The sequence below is a fragment of the Grammomys surdaster genome, unplaced genomic scaffold (genome assembly GCF_004785775.1).
Source record: "Grammomys surdaster isolate TR1022 unplaced genomic scaffold, NIH_TR_1.0 125319, whole genome shotgun sequence".
NCBI lineage: Eukaryota > Metazoa > Chordata > Mammalia > Rodentia > Muridae > Grammomys > Grammomys surdaster.
Window position 1 is genome coordinate 1,393,702 of NW_021620197.1, and position 20,960 is coordinate 1,414,661.

At 40.8% G+C, this 20,960-nt stretch overlaps 1 protein-coding gene across 1 annotated transcript in view; it reads right to left on the reverse strand.

Moving 5' to 3' along the window:
• Positions 1 to 20,960, reverse strand: part of Herc2 (HECT and RLD domain containing E3 ubiquitin protein ligase 2) — a 52,808-nt gene that overhangs the window by 22,613 nt on the left and 9,235 nt on the right. The window contains exons 10-22 of the mRNA XM_028785683.1: positions 19,803 to 19,989; positions 19,218 to 19,358; positions 14,613 to 14,804; positions 11,750 to 11,903; positions 6,792 to 6,899; positions 5,115 to 5,246; positions 4,458 to 4,616; positions 4,250 to 4,368; positions 3,579 to 3,704; positions 2,995 to 3,150; positions 2,336 to 2,451; positions 2,046 to 2,244; positions 1,052 to 1,266 (exon numbers count right to left, since the gene is read on the reverse strand). Coding sequence (XP_028641516.1) covers positions 1,052 to 1,266; positions 2,046 to 2,244; positions 2,336 to 2,451; positions 2,995 to 3,150; positions 3,579 to 3,704; positions 4,250 to 4,368; positions 4,458 to 4,616; positions 5,115 to 5,246; positions 6,792 to 6,899; positions 11,750 to 11,903; positions 14,613 to 14,804; positions 19,218 to 19,358; positions 19,803 to 19,989 — 2,004 coding nt within the window. The remainder of the gene's footprint in view (positions 1 to 1,051; positions 1,267 to 2,045; positions 2,245 to 2,335; positions 2,452 to 2,994; positions 3,151 to 3,578; positions 3,705 to 4,249; positions 4,369 to 4,457; positions 4,617 to 5,114; positions 5,247 to 6,791; positions 6,900 to 11,749; positions 11,904 to 14,612; positions 14,805 to 19,217; positions 19,359 to 19,802; positions 19,990 to 20,960) is intronic.

Genomic DNA, 20,960 nt, shown 5'->3' on the forward strand with positions numbered 1-20,960 from the left:
ACTAATAGTATATGATTCATTGTTTCTCTTGTTATTGGGCACTTATATATTTATTGATATGTTTTGCTTGCATGTACGTGTACAGTATGTTCCGTACCCACAGAGGTCACAACATCCTGGAATTGGAGTTACAGATGGTAATCTAAGTTAATGCTCTAGTCTTTCGCTATTCCTTTCTGTAATCTAATTACATATGAACTATGAGGTTTCTGGGAGCTCTATCTCTTCTCTGTGAGCACAAAGGACTGTTTCTTTCAATCATTTGGAGTGGTTTTCTTAGGCTTCATATATGACGGCCTTACTAGGTTCTAAGGGTCTCTGGGGTCTCTTAATACAGCTCTCTCCTCTGTGGTACTCTGCATATTTTACCTCTTTTGACCTCCTTAGATCTCCAGTTCTCTCGTCTCTAACCTACAGGATTCTGTCACTATCTGCCAAGTCTCTCCTTCCTACCCTGTGACTTGGGAACTGTCTACTGATGATATACTGGAGAAACTTTTTGAACTAGTCTTGTTTCCTATTTCTAAGGGAATTCTATATTGCTGTTTGATAGTCAGTGACTTTCAGGTTGCTTCATGTTTTGTCTGGTGTTTTTTAGTTATTTCTAAGATACGTATCCATTTCTACTTTGGGCGGTAGGTTCAATAATTTTTTTTAAAAAACAACTGAGTCTGGTTGCTTGGTTTGAAGAATGGTGCCTTCTCTATTACTTGTTCCATCTCTTCTATACTCGTAATTTTGGTATCATGTAATAATATCCAAAATGCCAATGTGACTCACTGAAGAGTAACAAGGTGATGTTCAAAAATATTCTTAGTATTCATAAAACCAGTAAGTAAAAACTTTAAGACTTAATGTTTCCCTCCCACTACAGGAGTCATACAGGTATGCCCACATACAGTGACATGTGAACCTATTTCTGACAAGTAAGTCGTGAACATTTCTAATTTGAGCAGGTTATTGCACATGTTCTAAAAGACAGAGACCTATACAGTGTGTCAGCATTAAACCAAACCAAATAAACATTGAAAATGGTATTTTCACACAGTACCTTCTGTTGCCATGTCCCAACTTCCCATCTTCTGCCTCACCCCAAGAGTAAACTTCTCCTTCTGAAGAGAGAGCAAGGCAATGTTTTCCTCCTGAGTTCACAGCAACTTTCTTAATGAACACATGTTGAATGGACTCCAGTAACGTTGGAGTAGACACTGACTCTGTCCCTCCAATCCCCAGTCTTCCACCAGCACCATAGCCAGTAGCATAGAGCTAAGATGAGAAAATAGAAATATTCCTGTATTTAGTAATTACTGCAAAGAATCACCATTCAATACATTTTACACCACAGAGAAAATTTTAACTTAAGCCCAAAATCACAGGAAAATTTAAGACTTTATATACTGTTATGGTTTGGAGAATTGTTCTCCAAATATCTATGTGTAAAAGCTTTGGTTCCCTAGGGTAGTGCTACTGAGAGATGGTGAGAATTTTGAAATGTGAGGCCTTTTAGGAGAAAATCCTATGGGTTACTGGTGGCATGTCCACAAAACATAACTGGAGAACTCTGCTCCCTTCCCCCATCCAATCTTGTACCCCAATTTCCAACTATAGCTCCCTTCCTCTTATCCAAAAGGAAAAAAATATATAAGCATGCAAACTGAAAAGGAACAAAAGCTCCCATATAGATGGCAGCCATCTACAGAGATCTATGAGCTGCATTACAAAAAGAAGAGTAAGACAGCAAGTGCTTTAATTTTTAAAAGTGATACAGCTAACGGATGTGGTGTGCTTCAAAATAAAATAAATAAAGTAATTAAAATATATCTAAATATTATACAGAAATATTTAAGATAGCTACCTGGTTTTGGTGCTATCATAATCATTTTTCAGGTAGTACTTTAAGTCCTTACACATCCAAGAAACAAAATCTCTAGCCACATTTTCAATCCTAAGGAAGCATCACATATGCACACATGCACACATGCACACATGCACACACACACACACACACACATACACACATACACACACACACACTGCACCCTTACCTTCCCATCAGCTGTCACAGCAAACAGTGTCTGCTCTCCTCCAATTAACTGCACTGGTCTGAGAGTTGCAAGTGCTTCACATGGAGTGGGAACTTTTACTTTTGCACCTTCAATCCCTCCAAGCTGCCCCCTATGATTATGCCCCCATCCATAAATGGTTCCGCTACCACCAGCAGAAAGAGTCCAGTCATCCGGTCGCCTATATCAAACATTCCAAGAACATTTGATGTAAAAGAACTTTGTGTAAAAACACTTACGTACACCATTTTCTCTTATTTCTGAACTCATACCTGTTCATCCACTGCACAAGTTGCTCATCTTGCTCTCTTTTAAAGACGCTGTGGCTTTCATGGAGAACATCCATACTTTCACTATCTGCCATTAATTCACGAATCTTCTTAGCAACCTATGGAACATTATTTTGAAATAATGAGTCAAACAAATAAGCTGGGTGTGGTGATTTACTCTTGCAATCCTAGTAAGGACAGCCTGGGCTACAGAGTGAGCTCCAGTCTAACCCAAGATACTATGTGAGACCTGACTTACTCTTTGTTCCTTGTAAAAGAATAAAATCAGTTATAGTAAGAAGACAGGGGAAACCTTTAAATGTTAATATGAAGTTATAGCAACATCAACATCATGATTTTATACTTAGTATGAAAAATCAGTTTTATCACATCAACTCTTAGATGATAAAAAAAGTCAATACCATATCATTTTATCTTAGTTACTTTGCTAAAATCTAATGTTAATTGAAATTTACATATTACATTACCTGTTTTTATCTATAAGTTTCTTATGGGTTTTTTTTTTGGGCAAAATTATGTCTTTTTTACACTGGAATCTTTTTCATCATACATTTCAAAAGCAATTCCAAAAATTATGCACACACACACACACATACACACACATGTGCGTGCACACATACATACACACACACACACATTACCTCATCAAGAAACAGACGAGGCAATGGTGTTCTTTTGTCCAGGGCCACAGCAACACGGGAGGCCATGCAGTATCTTCGGAACCAAGCCCATTTATGGGTCTCTGCACAGCAAGGGAGTGTGTCTAATTCCAAGTCACAAGCAAGAGCTACTAGCACCTACAGTCAACAAAAAATTGGAAACACAGGGATTCTTAGAAAGAAAGCTAATGTTTGAGAGAAGGCCTCCATGCTGAGCTATGAGGACCCGTGTTCCCAAGCTCCTCACTTTCTCAGAGTGAGTTTCTAGGAAGACAACAGCTTCAGGAGACACAGGATCTCATACCAACAACAGTTATGGCACCCACAGCATACAATAACTAAGACCACCTGTGTAACTCAAAGCATGCTAATAGGAAAAACAGCCTTTGCAATAAAGGCTTTGATCACATAACCACTTTCTGAGATATATTTCATATGGCCCTTCAGTAATACTAAGGACTGCTCCCAAACAGGTCTGTGACACAACACACTACCATAACAGCCCTCAGTGGCTCTCCCATCCAAAGAGCTCTATATGACCACTTTAAAAGTAAGTAAACTATTACCTTGAAGAATGGACTATGGAGCAGCTGCTTGCCACCTCTCACAATAGGATCTTCATACTCAAACTGCCTCTGCAAAGCTTCTGGAAGGCCTTTCACCAAAGCAGCAAGAGCACTGCCTGTAAAGCTCTTAAAAACAGCAAAACAATATTCAATAATAGAAACCCAAGTGAGTCCTGGGTTTGTTTTGTTCCTTATAAGTAAAAGATTTTATATCCCCTAAAAAGGGAAATGAGAATTTAAATTCTCAACTTGGGAAAGGGTGTGTACATAATGCAAAGAAAGTATCAACATTCAGAATGTTTGGTCTTGGTTTTAGTTAGCCACTCCCAGGGAACTTCCCTTCTTTGGCAAATGCTGCTCATCTTCTCCTATGGTAGAAACAGCTGGAATGGAACCTTCTCTTTATAGCACGATAAAAGGGATGTAGTCAATCGGGCTTGTAAAATCTAATACAATATTCACAGGGGTCAATACACAGACTTTAAAATAAAAATCAGTCCAGCTTGAACTTAGCATATTCAGCAGCATGAAAAAAAAGGCTAGATATGACAAAGCTGCCTGACAGGTAGGCAGAATTCCCAATTCTTCTCTCTGGTTTAGCGGTTTTAATGATTATAGCAGCACATTTATCCTGAAAGGGTCATAGGTCTAGAAACCCTAATTCTTCATACCAAAGCTCTTGTTTCCCCATCATTCTCTCCCAGCAGCCTGTTTATGTTAATTGACTGCCCAAATTCTGTGGTGAGCAGTCTCCTCAGTCTCTGAAGAGCCCACATTCTGTGGCTGGCAGCTGAAACAACACACAGGGACAGTTTAGAATCTGGACTACTTTCTTCAACTTAGGTAAACAGACAGGATGACCATGGAGGTACCACTAACCTAGGGCACTCAGCTGAGCACATGCAGCCAGAGAGGCAGCAAGGCGAGGGACAATGCTTCTGTTGGAGGTGAGATTGAGTCGGAAGTCCAGGAGACAAGTCACTAGGTCCATGGACGGACAGGAGAGGACACAGCGATCCGAGAGGAGGTCCTTAGGGCCTGTAAAGAAGTCCTGCAAATGTCCCTATGTGATATGGTGGGGACCACTTCCTATGGATAAACTCACAAACTCAACTCCCACTAGAATACAGTGTAAGGGAAGAACAGACAGCACTGCTGTCCAAGTCCCATAAGTCAAGCTTTTTGCTAGTTTGTTGCTTGCTTGTTTTTCTGTACTAGGGATTGAACCTAGGGCTTGTGCATGCTTTGCAAGCATTCTACCAGCGAGCAACTGTCTCCAACCCTGAGCCACGATCTTCAAACTGGCATTTAGCTGTGACCCAAAAGCATTAGTAAACACAACCAGCACCAACTCCTATGAGGTGAGAACAGGGCTAAGTACCCTGACAAGTGGAAAGCTTAGATGGATCTTTGTCTGATCCTCCCCAGGTAGGGACTCTGACTGTTTTTTCCCAGGGCATACAACAATCCTTAAATCACAGAATGGAAACTTTGCATAGTTCCACTTCCTTGGGTGATAATCACAACCCATCTTACCTGCGGCTGGCATGATGGGATAAACTGTGAAGCGCCAGCCCCACCCATTCACAGACCCATCACTGATGAACTTCCACTTCAGCTCATCTCCAGGGATGCGAAGCTCACTTGACCAGTCAGACCATTCTCGACCTAGCAGAGGAAAGTATACCCTGGAATTAAGATGAATCCACCATCTCACCAAGGAGACTCCCTAGATGCAAAGCACAGCTGTTCACACTGCTTCAAAAGCAGGCTCCTCTAGCCCAAGACTTCTCAAGCTTCCATTCACAGTGGGTTGAAGATATTCTACCTTTCCACAGATTTCAATTCAGCCTCTGATCGAGTACTGGAGAACCTGAAGGCACATGCATACATGCTGCCCCAAAAGAAACTACTACCACATGGGGAAATGATTATGTACACAGCTGAGATGCACTGTGACAACCTGCAGGGAGAGCAGGCCCACACCAAGGTAGGTTCTCATAATGCTTCTGAGTATGGCAGGTAGTTAGGCAATGGCAGAAAGTCCCAAAATTTCCACAAGAGGCATCTGTAAACAATTCAGCATGGCCAAGACAGGCTGTACTCAAGGAAGGACTAGAGTAACCTGGTCAGATCCAAGGATCTGTAGAGCTGTATAATGGTCTCTTAAAAGATCAGGAGAGACTGCACAACTTAATGATGTAGTGTAGAAGCACGAGGCAAGAGCATACACACAGCCTGTTGGACTTCCATCTCGAGACAGTGAGACCAGCACAAATAACAACACTACTAGAACTCTTTTGACAGACATTTATAAAAATGCCAGACAAGCCATGTCCATCATCACTGTACCACATTAGAGTAAGGACTTATGTGACATCATGCAACATAGTCATGCTGCTTTCTACACACACTCTGAGTGGTAAAGACAAAGACCACATGCAGCTCATAAAACCGCAACCATTTACAGACTTAGTCTTTCACAGGGAAAATTCCTCAGCCTTTATAAAAGATGGAGCTTAGTGGTGGAGTGTTTGCCTAGCATGCACATGGACCCTGGGTTCAATACTTAGCACAGAGACGTGTATATACATGTGTAGGGGTAGCACACACACACATTCATGCATGCACGGACACTCACACACCCCCTCCCCACTAAAGAAGATCTGAAAAGATTCACATATGTGCATTAACATGTCCATGCATTAACAATTCTAAAATGTTCAAAGTTTTAAATAAGTTTATTAGACCGTCTTCCTGACCTCATGGAGCTCAGGCGAGTAGACAAGACCACACACCGTGTCTCCCATGTACATTCTGTCCACCCTCCAGGCACAGCACTCCATGATAGCAAGCCAAACCCTTACTATCAGTCAGAGCAGAATTCCTTTACATTCTATAGCATGCCAACAATGCTAAGTGGGCCCCAGTACTCTCACACGCCTATGGTTCTCCAACTGCCGGGACATCTCTCACACCAGACACTCAGTAACACTCTCTGAAAGTGGTATGAAGCACACATCACACAGATCATATCTGATTCAAAGTACTGGAAAAAGGAAAACAAAACCTACTGTTTTACACCTCATTATCTTGCTATACCTTCCTTAAAGTTCCCATGGAATGAAGCACCAGTATCCTGTCTTATGCTAACAACTCCTTTTATGGAGCACAAGTGAAGAGGACTGTCCCTACTTGCCCTCCCTTCTTCACCTGACCGCACCGACACAATCCTGTTGACACCATCCATGACAGTGAGAGGATCGTGGCGCCTCTCTGTAGAGCACTGCCGGTCAAACTCCACCCTGAGTCCTTCTGCACCTGGAGTATAAGCAAGCAGAAAACACAGTGGAAACTCCAGAGAGCAAGTGAAAGTCACGGTTAAGCAAAGTAGGAAGAGTGAGCCTAGAACTGCATGTAGGAGCTGGGGAAGAACCAGCACCAAAACCACAGCCTGAGGCTAACCACCTTCCCCAGCACTAGACCCCAACAGAAGGCTCTGCCCGTAGACTAAAAGGCCAGAGAACCACTCCACATGGCTGAGCTGTTCTGTTCTCACACCTCTACAACTTCCATGCTGCAATTCTATCACCTGACGAAACATCATGTTATGATGCTTTCAAGACAGTGCTAAGGGTGATCTTGAATGATCCCCTAAGTCTGTGTCATGGTTTGAATATACTTCGCTTGGGAGTGGCACTATTTGGAGGTGTGGCCTTGTTGGCGTAGGTGTGACCTTGTTGGAGTAGGTGTGTCATTATGGGGTTGTAGGTTTTAAGACCCTCGTCCTAGCCAGTCTTCTCCTAGCAGCCTTCAGATGAAGATGTAAAACCCTCAGCTCCTCCTGTACCATGCCTCCTGGATGCTGTCATGCTCCCCACTTGATGATAATCAACTGAACCTCTGAATCTGTAAGCCAGTCCCAATTAAATGTGGTCATTATAAGAGTTGCCTGGGTCATGGTATCTCTTCACTGCAGTAGAACCATAAGATCGTCTCTGTAAGTTACAAACTTGGTCCCCCATTTGGCACTGTGAGAGGTGGGCTGGGCCTTATTGGAAGCCCTTAAGTTTTTAGGAGTGTGCCCATGGAAAGGACTGTGGCTCCTTCCTGTTCCTCTGCTTCTTGGCTGTGAGGTGGGTTATTTGTGTTCCACCCCCATGTTTTCTCACAACATGCTGCTTTGTGCAAACTATGTGCTGCAACCTCCATAACTGCCAGGCAGAATAAACCTTTACATTTTATAAGCTGACTACTTCAAGTAACTAACACAATCGCATTGTGTGAACTTTTGATTTATAGCTAAATGTGATGTTAACTGTAAGGTGACATCTAAAGCAGGGACAGACTTGTGGGACTGCACCCTTTAGGTATTCTGGTAGTGGTAGAACTTAGCTGACTTGCTAGACACCCAGCTGCTGTTTACTGAGAACTGCTTAGTGGAAAATCTCACAAATTTGGTATCTAACGTCTTGTAAGAACAATCAGGAGAGACCCTTGAAAAGGAATGGGAACAAAGGAGAGAATGTGACTGGCCTTGTACAGGACTTTAGATTACACTGACAGTCATAGGGATACACTGTGCAGTTCCTCATGGAGGACTACAGCTCTGACTAGTTTTTAGAGACATATTTGAATGTTGTGTGAGGGGACATAAGAAGTGAGTGGGAGAAAAACAAATATATTAGACTGGCTCAGAGATCCTGGAGTCACTAAGAAATTATTGAATTTGGAACATATATACGGTTAGTAGAAGGGTATGAAGTGAGAAACAGAAAAGGAAGCTACTCACATGATTTTTATTTAAGATCTAGGTAGAAATACTTCCTACTCAATTTTTATTGCATGTATGTGAACAGTATTTCTATGTATGTGTGGTTATTTGTCTGTATAGAGGACAAAGCAGGTGCTGTTCTTCAGGCACTGTGTACCATGGTTTTTGATAGGGTCTGTCACTGGCCTATAGCTCATCAATTCCGTTAGGCTGATTGACCAATGAGTCCCTAAGATCCATCTGCCTCTGTCTCCATTGGCTGGAGTCCAATGTAGCCACTTCTTTTACATGGGCTGGGGACTGAACTTAGGCCCTCATGATACACAGCAAGCACTTTACTTTCCCAGCTGCCACTTTAGCTTTTAAATGGGTATGTGTATATTTTGTTTGTTTGTTTGTTCTGATGGTTAGGTTGGGTTCTGTTGTTTTCATTTACTTGTTTTTGACTTGTTTGAGACCCTGTCTCACTAAGAAGCTCTAGATATCCTGAAATCCACTGTATAGACCAGGCTGGCCTCAAATTTACGGAAATCTACCTGTCTCTGCCTCCTGACAGAGTACTTTTAATCCTGAGTACTGGAATTAAAAGCATGCACTACTATAACCCCAGCCATTTTTTGTGGTTTTGAGACTAAGTCTCACTTTGTAGTCCTGCCTGGCCTGGAACTCACAAGATTCATAAGTCTGTCTCTGCCTCCTCAGATCAAAGGCTTGTGCTACCATGAACAGAACTATTTTTAAGTTTCATTGTCATAAAAGTGCAACAGATTAAAATGAAAACAAAACTAGACAAAAAAAAATACTTTCATAAGCCCTACCTCATTCTGAAAGTTCAATACTACACATTTAAAATGAACAAAATAAAAGTATTAAAAACTACTGTTAGAAAGAAACAAAAGTTTGGGGTCATACCCCTACAGATAATGAACATTGGCCAGAAAGGTTCCACATACCACCATGACTGCCACCATCATCTCAAAACCATAGACAGAAAGTCTCAAAACAGAAAGGAGCAACAGATAAAAATTAGAAAACCAAAATATATCCGTGCTAAAATTCAAAATAACTTACAATTTTTAAAAAGTCCAAAATGAAGACTTAAAACAGAAAAAGAAGACTCAGAATATACATCAGAGTCCCAAGGAAAGATATAACCAGCATTAAACCCAAGACATCCAACACAGAGATATCATAATGCCCGAAAAGAGAATTAAGTTACGGGGAGAGCATCACGAACTGATTCAAGAAAATGCTCTGAAAGAACATTGGGCGCTAAAAGTACACCCTGTATCTGTAAATATTACCTAGAGTGACTAAAGTAAACATATACTCGAATACAAGTTTTTATTACAGAAAAGGACAATAACTTAAAAGAGGAAACATTAACTTGTTCACCCTGCCACAGATGAGTAAGTGATCCAAGAGCCTAACAGTAGAAAAGCAACCTTTCAAGTTCAACCTCTAGTGGACAAGACTGACCTGGGAGCTACAGAAGAATGTACTGCATGTTCAGACAACAGCCTGAGGAAGGAACATTTGATGCCGTAAAACTAAGGCTACAGACCAACTAAATGAAGCCATTATATCTAAAGCTACTGCAATGGATTAAAGAGTTCAGACAAAGGTTAGCAAGATGTGAAGAAAGAAGAGATCCTGTCACATTTGTTTCTAATAACTGATTTTTGCCAGTAACAGACATCTCAACTCTGTCCTGATCAGGATCTGACATGAAAAAAGAGAAGCAGATCTGATGGAACAAGGGTAGTAGACAACACGTTTGCATTTTACAGTTGCAGTCCATACAAAAGTCAGTCATTATGTTCATCTACCAATCAGGCTCATTTCTGTCACTGAAGGTGTTTAAAAACAGTGGCAACAAAATGGCAGTAAGTCTCTTAGCACAAGGTTGTGATCTTAAAATAATGGCAATCCTAGGTGGAAGGCAAAACATACAGGACAACCCTATACTTCTTTGCCACTGTAGATTGCATGGAAGCTACCAACAAACCACCAGAAACATTTTGCAAGCCACACTGTCAACAAGTTCTTAATGATATAAACACACAAATACTATATGGGCACTTTGGAAAAGTGACAGAGGAAAGAAGGATTCATTCTCCTAAAACACAGTAACCATAAGGAAAGCCTGCATCTTGCCTTTCTCATGTAGACACTATCCCTAGGTAGTCAACTTAAAATGTGAGAGAAAATATCTTTATGAAGTATTCCAGCTGATAAGATAAAAGCAATTCAATTAGAACAACACTACTTGTCAACCCTCCACCAACCCTGAAACCCCACAAAGAATCAATAATCTTGATGCTGAGCAGTAACAGCTGACATTTTAAGGAGCAATGTGCAGACAGCAGGTGCTTTACTGAGGTGGCAGAAATCAGAACAGTTTTCCAAATGGATGAAACAAGGCACCCTGAGTCAGAAGGAGCAGGCTGAGGAGCATGCTGAGTTGTGAGCATGTGCAAAGGTAGATTTGTTCAAGGAGGGTAAGTTCAGCCTCTTGACTGCCTCAACAGATAAACCATGCAGCAGGTAAAAGGGAACAGTGCAGGGGGAAAGGGGAGGAAGAAACTAAAAATCTGAAGTGCTCAACATCAGAATGACTTTACTTCACAGGATGTGGGGACAGCTGACTTTAGACCTAGGTCTTCACTACACATTCATTCACCTGATAGTTGAATCGTTAAATTTTTATTTGATGTATGTTCCAGTTAGGTCCAGCTATCAACTTAACAAAGCCTAAAGTCACCAAAGGGAATTCCAATTGAGGAGCTGCAGGTCAGACTGTTCTGACTGATGATTGATGTGAGAGGCCCAGCCCACTGTGGACAGCATCATCAAAGATGTAGATATATAAGAACAGTATTAGTGTAGAAGCCTGACACTTTACAACTGTAGTGAAGTGTCATCATACACAGACAAGTGAGTGACTGTGTGTATCTAAGCATTCAGCTTATCTCTGTGCATCAAAAATGCCTAGAAACAACACAGCAGCCAGGTCTGGGATATCTAAGAAAGCCAGTGGAGCACAAGCATGTGAGCAGACAGTGAGCAGCATCCCTTATGGCTTTAGATCTTGATTGAGTTCCCACCCCAACTTCCCTCAATATGGATTGTGACCTGGAGGTAAAGTCAAATAAACCCTTTCCCCTCAAGCTGCTTTTGGTATTGGTGTTTATCATAGCAACAAAAAGCAAACTAATACAGTGTAGCTTCTGTGTTGCATTTTATTTTACTACCATTTTGGAAGGATCTAAAATAATCCTATTCCTTTATTTTTCAGAAAAGGGAAATAAATGATTGTTCCCCTGAAAGTGGCTACAAAACAAGCTCTTCTACAGACAGGGGACCTTGCAGCCCTTCCCAGGGCTGGTCCACATACCTGGTATCTTCACTGTGCCACTGGTAGAGGTGTCATCTGTATAGGGATGGCTACTCTCTACTACCACAGGCTGGGAAGAAAGACGGCCACTCTGTGAGTCTGTGGCCACATCTTCTAACTCAGTGACACAGAGCTCCAACAACATGTCTGCCACCTAGAAAGGAACAGAGACATGAGTAAATGCCACCCCTGGGTCATCCAAGCCCTACCCATGCATCCAGCTCTGTGCTTCTCTACAGGGAAAGGGTGGCAGAGCGAAGGACTTGGAGGAAAAACAGAACAAACAACAACAAAAACCCCACCAAGTTAAGGGGCTGGGGAAATGACTCAGTGGTATGCAAGTATGTGCACCAGAGCCCATGTAAAAGGTCAAGTATGGCAATGCACAGCTGCATTCCCAGTGCCTAGGAAACAAAGACAGGTGGGTGGTTCCTATCTTTCTAGCCTATCATTGAGCTCCGGATTCAGTAAGAGGTGGTGTCTCAAAAAACAAAATGGAAGACTAATCAAGAAAGACACCTGACATTGACTTCTGGCCTCAACATAATCAAGTGTGTATGTGTACCCATAAACAGATACACAAATATACACACAGAGACTTACACCCAGAGACACACGCACACATGTACACACATACACCAGAGAAAGAAAGGAAGAAAGAAATCAAAGAAAGAAGGAAACTGAGTTAAGAAACAAAGGTTAATTTTAGACCTGGTTTCCTTACACATAAAATCAAGGCCCCGTAAAGGTACTACGAGAATTAACACTATCTACAGGAAAGCATTTGGAAGGCACCTCACACAAAACACACTCAAGGCTGACTCATAAACTGAAAGGCCAGACAACAGTCTCATCTACACCTGGACAAGATTACTTCTTCGTGAGAGGAGTCAGCCTAGGGGACAAAAATATCATGAGAAGGAGCAGAAATTTGATAATAATGATCAAGATTCCAGAAAGCATAAGGAGTCAAGTTGAGTCAGAGGGCAGGAACCAGGAACAACCATACCACTCAGGCCCATCTATGGCAGAGAGAGTATCTTAACCAACATGGTTGAGCCAGAGAGATGGCTCGGTTTGCAAAGTACTTGCCATGTAAGCCTGACAAACTGAGTTTGATACCTGGACTCCATGCAAAAATAGAAAACATGAAATTACTCTACAAATTGTTCTATGACTTCCATACATATACATATCATGCTATCTTTCCCTCACTAATAATAAATAAAATTTAAAAATTAAAAAGACATGAATACAAACAATATTGTCAGTCCCCAAATTTAACATAAAAAGAAAAATCCCACTTTCTGTTTTCCAGGATTATCCTTCTCTACTTCCCTCATGTTTAGATAACAATTTAGCTTAATAAAGCTACATTAATGGCAAAGTGATATCACTGCCACATAGGCACAGTTATAGAAATTAATTTACGAGTCCCAAATATTAGATAAGGACAGGACAACAAGTATCCATCTCACATTTGAAACAACAATTTAAAGATGATTGCAACTGTAAAGTGTGGTGCACATGCCTTTAATTCCAGCATTCAGGAGGCAGAAAAGGGTAGGATCTTTGTGAGTTTAAGGCCAGCCTGGCATATACAATCATTTCTAGGCCAACCAGAGCTGCTCTGTAAGACTCTGTCTTAAAAACAAAACAATCAAATAAAGATGATTGCACCCTTCCTTCTGTCTTTCCTAGAACCTGACTGATACACCAAATTGTCGATACTCTGTCTATTTGTCTTTATGCAGAATCCACATGTGACCTTTGGATTTTGGAGCCTTCCTCTGCCTAGCAGACCATTATCCCTATCAAGGAAAGACCAGCAAACATCTGGGAACTGGGAGAGCTTCTTGTTTCTTCCCTTGAATGCTGGAATTACACATAGACTTCACCATGGCTGAACCACAAGTTTAAGTTACTTAATAAAGTTAAATAAAATAAATTTTAAGTTGTTAAGGTACAATATCTACATCTAGTGGCCTCGGTTCTAGATGGGTCAAAAAAAAGAACTTCCCCACAGTGACAGAAAGACCCACTGGATTCAGTGCTAACAAATACTAAAATATGTAATATTAAGATACTATGACATTAGAGCATAAGAAGTCATTTCTGGACCAGTGAGATGGCTCATCAGGTAAAGATGTTTGCTGTCAAGCCTGACCAACTGAGGTAAATTCCTAGCACCCATATAAGGGAAGGAGAGAATTAATTTTTGCAGACTTCTCTCTAATCTCCACGTGTGCCATGACACACACATAATAAATAATATACATTTTCATATACATTATAATAAAAAATTTTTAAAGAAGTCATTTCAAATAAAACAAGACTCGTTAATAGACCCAAATACATATAAGAATTTAGAATAGAATAAATAGTTTTCAAGTCACTGGATGAATTATTTCACAAATATTGTTGGGGCCACTGCTTTGCCACATATTAAAACAAGCTGAACTACTATTTTATTGTTTATATTAGGATGAAGTGTAAACATCAGGAGTGAAGTCAGGAAAATTTCTTTAAAACAATGCCATGTACTATTATTAATATCATATATTTTTAGCATATTGTTCAGAAGTAAGACATGAAAAATATTGGCAGATTTGTCTACCTAGAAATGAGAATTCTTGCATGGCAAAACAATATTGGCCAAATATCTAAAAACAAACTAGAGGCAAAAGTATACAGAAGAGCTTATTTAATTAAGTAAGAATAAGATACACACCGTTCTTCACACATGGTCTCATCTTAGACTGCTCCATGGACAGAGGTTTAGAAGCTGTCCTTTAAAACAAAGTGTATCCTAGTTCTCACAGAGAAAGCTGGTCCCACATAGTGTGCCTTCCCCATCACTCACCTGTGGGTAGGCAGTGCCCATGCCGGATAGCACAGCAGAAAGCACTTCCCTGCCCCTGTCTCCAGCCCTGCTGCACACTGACAGCTTGAGCAGGTCTACCACCACCCGGGTGTCATCAGGGATCAGCAGACTGGTGAACTCATCCAAGGACTGGGGCTCTGGGCCTGAGGTTTTATTTTGGCTTTCAACATCCTAAATGAATTGACAATCAACAGTTAAAACAGAGAATGATGGACAGAGAGATAAAAGTCACCAGTCTATCCTGGAGCTCAAAGGACACATTAAGAATGAGGAAAGAACAAGACTAAGACATGATTGATCCCAGTATCTCCATTAAACCCTATCCGATTTTCAAGAGCAAGGAACTATTTTACGAAGCACTTATAGCATCCACCAAGGAACAATGCCTTGAAATGTAAAGAAGTGACAGCTTGCCATTATGAGCAGGTAGGCAGCATACCACGTGAGTTAAAAGGATACCATGCCATGTGAAACCTACCACTACTCATCAGATTTCATATTACAACTTTCATCTAGATTTCTAACACATCATTCACATTATCAACCTTCCTCAGGTTCCTTAAAAAAATAATTGTTTAATACTTTTAGTTAACATTAAAAAAATTATTTTTTACTCCCATACTACTAGGGAGTAGAAGAAGGCCTGAGTGAATATGTGCTGTTGACATGAGCACAACCATTTCAAGCCTCAGACCAATCGGAAAATAGCAAAAAAGCACACCCAGGGATATGTGGCTCAGAGGGCTTCCCTTCTAGCCCAAGTTGTTGTGTGTGCAGAAAACCATAGCTTTTTCTCTCTGGGATGTTTAAGGCCTTCAGACTGCTCCCCTACAGAGACTGTTCCTGCTGAGGTTAACTAAGCCTACACTGCCCCCTAATCCAGCTGTATGCAATAATCCCTCCTCCTTGTTCAATTCTATAAAATAAATACACTGAGCTTCCAGGATGCTGTGGCTTCTCCATGGAGAGTGCAGTCCACTCAACCCCAGCTTTCTGTGTTTCTGTCTTTTCTTTATTCCCGCACTGCCCCAGTATGGTCTGCCCTTGGAGCCTTGGAAGGTGGAGGACTCAGTAATGAAGAAGCGACTCCCACCTTGCCAAGGCCCTAGCCTGTGAAGGTGCCTCATCTGGGTAAGCTGTTCCCGCCTATTTTCTACACATAAGAGTCTCACGAGCAATACTCATAAAAAGGAGAAAGAGACCCCAGCCATCAAAGCTGAAGTAGGCCACTTCTGTACTCAGCCTAAAAATTATGTAAGACAAAGGCAGAAACTAGCTCTGTGTCTTCCCTAGGCAGAATCAGACTCAATAAAGAGCAGGCTAGGTCTTGTTAATGAAATAAAAATGGGGGAGAGGTGAAGAGCCTTTGGGGCTGCTTGGTAAGAATCTGACATGGGCCAAAGACAAGGAAGTGGGCTTCAGGCAAGAATCTGACATTAGACTAGAACAAAGAAGTAATTTCAGGCAGGAAACTAAATCTTAGGCCAGAACAAAGAAGTAATTTCAGGCAGGAATCTAAATATTAGGCTAGAACAAGGAAGTAGGCTTCAGACATGAAAATGACCTTGGGCTAAGACAGGGAAGTTGGCTCAGATATTTTGGTCATCCTGATAAGCCCTAGAAACAGTGATCACGGGAGTGTTCATGGAACTTTGTTTATTGCCTTGGTTGTTCTTTGACTATTTGTATTTATTGTCTGCTTGTTCTTTGACTATTTGCATCTATTGTATTGCTAGTTCCTCAACCTAGAACTGACTTTAATACTTACATGTAATTAAAATGGTATAAAAGCAAAAAGGAGGAGGAGGGATAGGATGGGGGTTCTAGGAAGGGGAAATGGGGAAAGGGCATGTGAAATATAAATGAATAAAATATCCAATTAAAAAAAAGAACGTACTTCATTTAGAGGAGAACCTCCCATAAACCCTGAAAAGCATTAGAAAATACATTCTTATTCACTATTCAAAAACAAAAAGAGTGAAACCCAGGTTTTCCACTCTTCTGCTTTTGTGACCTCACGAAATTAGAATAACAGAAATGAAAACAGGGAGAACAACCAAAACTCTGAGTCCTGGGACCAAAGAGTAAGCACAATTCATTAGAAACGATGACATTCCAGAATGATAGCAAAAGCAGCCAGGAGAGTATTTAACTATTAATACATATAATATCTTCAGTCTTAAGACACAGAGGTAGAAATCTAACAATATCTGATGAAGATCTTTAAAAAATATGGCTACATACCTTTAAATATAAACTATACACCAACACTAGCAGGAAAATTACCTTGCTATAATTCATGATAAAAATTTGAGGATAAAATCTGGAAACCACCTATGTCTCACTGATAAATTTGTAGGAAGAGAATCATAGCATCCTCCTTCTACATAAAAGCAAAAACTATGTCATCTTCAAGATAATTTATGCATTAACTCATACCAGAAGATTGCCAGAAACAAAAAACTGACTCTAGACTGAACTTAAGGTGACTTTACTGCACAGGTGGCTGTGCATCAGCTTTCTAGATGCAGCATGTTTATAGAACACGCTTCCTGTCAATAGTAACTACAGAATGAGTCAAGGGACTCTATCATAAATAAAACCGATATGTATCTGTCCCTAAGTGCGACAGCTGGCATAAGAGAGAATGTGAGTAAGGGAAGGTGATGTACGCGTATGACGCTGGGTGATGGGGTGCCTTGTGCAGTGAGGAAGTCCAGCTAGCTTTGAAGTTGGGATGGCCATAAGTCATGCAGAGGAAAGATGTGGTCCCCCAAGTAAGACAGATTGTCTTTGAGTACCAGTGCCTGTACCCAAAAAAAGATGCCTGGAAGTATGTAGGTAGCAGCCAGCACAAAAAGCTGGCTACTTACGGGGACTAAACTGAAACAGATGACACATCCTGTTTTTTCATGTGTATAATTTTGACTGCCCCCCCAACACACACATGCACAATTTATTTCTTAATTCTATCACAACAACAATGATGAAAAGAAATACTCAAAGACTTATGAGAGAAAACTTGCTCTAAACAGTGACAGAAATAAATAGCTCACTTACATAGAATAGAAATCCATGAATCTGTAACAATGTAAGAAAGGCAGACAGATATAAACTGACAAGCAAGATACCCTGGTAAAACACCAGGTTAGAAACTCTATCTGTGTGAATGGATTTCAAACAAACAAACAAACAAACCTCCTGTAAGACACAGAGCTAACAGAAACAAGCATTGGTGGGATTTCTCTGCGAACAAAGCAGCCAAGCCACCAATGCTCAGCTGTACCAGTCTGTTCACATGAAGTCAGACAGCTATAGATGCCAGGAAAGTGGTTTCATCAGTAGCACTGCAAAAGCCAGACTGTCCAAGTGCAATATGTGGCATGCATGCAGAGAGGCCAAGAAGGGTGTAGTTGCTCTGTTGACAGAGAAATCCCGCTAATGCTTCTTTCTGTTTTCTTTAGCTCCATCTCTTTTGGGAATGATTGATTGATTGACTGACTGACTGACTGACTGACTGACTGGTTGATTGATTGATTGATTGTTTTTTGAAATAGGGTTTCTCTGTGTAGTCCTGGCTGTTCTGGAGCTCACTCTGTAGACCAGGTTGGCCTTGAACTTACAGATCCACCTCCCTCTACCTCACGAATTCTGGAATTAAAGGCACGCACCAACACTACCCAGATAAAAATTTATTTTACATCTTAATTTTTTAAACCCATTCACACAAATAAGGCTTCTAATCTACCATTCTCCCAGGATGTTTTATTTCTCTGCCTATCTGTCTATATCTATCTGATTCTGTTATTTTGTTACAAAGAAGCAAAAGTTTGTGGTGCAGATATCCTGATATGTGTAATAAAGATCATCACAAGGCGGTGGGCTTTGCTCACTATCTCAGAGCTTCAGTCACAAAATGCCCAGTATGTAGGAACAAACAATAGCACAAAATACCCAAGACAAGAGTATAATTTATAGGCAGGAGAACTTAGACTAGGGACTGGCAAAAAGCAGATTCCAGCCATAGAACCCTCTCATCTGGGAGGACAATCACATACTTACCGGTTTTACCACGGATTAGCAACCTCACTGACAAATGTGCACACTAACAGAAGGCACATCCACACATCTGTGAGTGGACACTGACTGAGGTTCAAAGCCCTTGTTTCATCTTACTGATCTCTAATTTTTACTGTTTGTTACTTACATTTTCATTCAGCTGTTATGAATATCTCACTGAAAAAGGCTTTTATGGCCATCTTTTCTCTACACCTTCTCTACAACTTTCTCAAACACTTAAATCTCTAGCATTTTCCTTCTCACTCTGACTTTCCTCTTTGCCACTTTTCCTTTATCCTCATTTCCCTACTTAAATACTGACATGCTTAATTTAAAAAAAAAAAATCTGTAGACTGTATTGTTCCAAGTAGATTACTAATGCTACTGTCTCTGAACTTTACAGAGAGTTTTTGTGACTAATATAGGAGATACAGCATGTTCTAGATAGATATAAATATGTCTCCTAACTTTGGAGTACATTTAAGGCTATTTTTCATTTGAAGTCAAAGAAGAATGTCTCCCGACCTCTTTGGTTTTAGTCATGGTTTCTGCAATGATGCTGGCAGCTCCTGGGTCATCTGTCACTGGGATAAATGGTCGAGAGGAGGCTGAGGGAGCAGATGGTGTTACTGCAGAGGGGGTCACAGCATCCTCAGAGGAGACGATCTGATCAGAGAATACACCAGAGGAAATGTTTAAGAAGTCTGGCTATATAGCACACTGAAACTACTTATAGCACTTTGGAATGATCCAGTGCCCATATCACCTAGCAACCCTAGTGAGCCAAAACAGCCCTGTCAGAACAGCAGGACCCACAAATCAGACTATACTGAGTTCACATCTCTCTAAGGAGTCTTTTCCCAAACAGTTAACAAATTCTCTGACTTTCTGACTTTTTACATTTCAGAATTCTATTTAATGACTTTTTAAATGAGTAAATCTTTTTTTTTCCTTAAAAGAAATCTCTTGAAATGGAATATATTTTACTAAGTCAAGCTCAAAATCAAATAGCAGACACAAAAATGAGGTGACAGAAGAAGTAGGGTTTCCTAGACACGGAGAAGCCATCATTCCCTTCCAACTCAACATTGCTTTAAGGTTCCCTTTTACCTCTCTCTTTTCTTGCCACATATTTGGACTCAGTCTGTCCTCAAGATCAGCAGCCAGTATGCCTTCCTCCATATTCATGGGACTGGCCATTGCTGATACATCAGAAGCAGGTGCCGAGGAGGAGAATGAGGGGCACTCCACTGGGGCGAGCATGCCGGCTGGCATCAAGGCTCCAACCACTGCATCTCTGTCAGAACAGAAAGCCAGGTTGTGGTGAACCACCCTTTCATCTGGGCACCATAAGAAGCAGCAGGATGGGTCAAGTGCTCACTAAAAGTATGTCTTCATTTCTACAGAATATGTAGAAATAAGCTTTAGAAACTACTGTGCATTATTAACTAAGTAGCCAACAGCTGTAAGCTAAAATGTATACACCGATCTTTTTTATAGATATAAGACACACAGTAGCACTTCAGTCCACAATGGATTACATATATTAAACTATGATTTTATAGGATTATATCAGCTAGAAAGGCCCCAGTGAGCTTAGTTTACATGTATATGCTCCTTATAACACTAATACAATGTATTTCTGGGAATGTATCCTCATTGTTATACTACACAGCACATGATATACTTACGCGACAAGTGGAAGAGTGTCTAATCTAAAGCCAGAGCACCTGTTGGGTTGCTGCTGGAACTTGAGGAACAGATAGTAATGTGTAATAACAACTTGATATAATAATCAGCAGATTAACTGGCCCTACTTGTCTGTTTTAGGTGTTGCTCTTAAGCTATGTAAGCACAACTATCAGATCCACACCCAGGACACTTTAACTAATAGGGCAAGTTTTGCTACGTTTGGACCTTCCCCAAAAGACCATGTGGAAAAGTCCTACTATCCAGCTATCACTGCTGGAAGGTGGTGAGACTTGTAAGAGACAGGGTCTAGTGGGTGTCCCTGGGTCAGCAGATCATGTCACTGAGGGGACTGGAACCTTGATTGCTTCCTTCTCTTTTTAGCTTCTGAGTGTGAAGTGAGCAGGCTCTGCTCTTCTTCAGCATCCCACCATGATATGCTACCAGAGGGCAAAACTAGAAAACTGACTAAAACAACAGCAACAAATGAATATGTAACCCAACAAGAACTACCTTATCAAGTGAATCAAAGAACAATCTTTTTAAACATCACCATAAATTATCAACTCACTCTTTCTC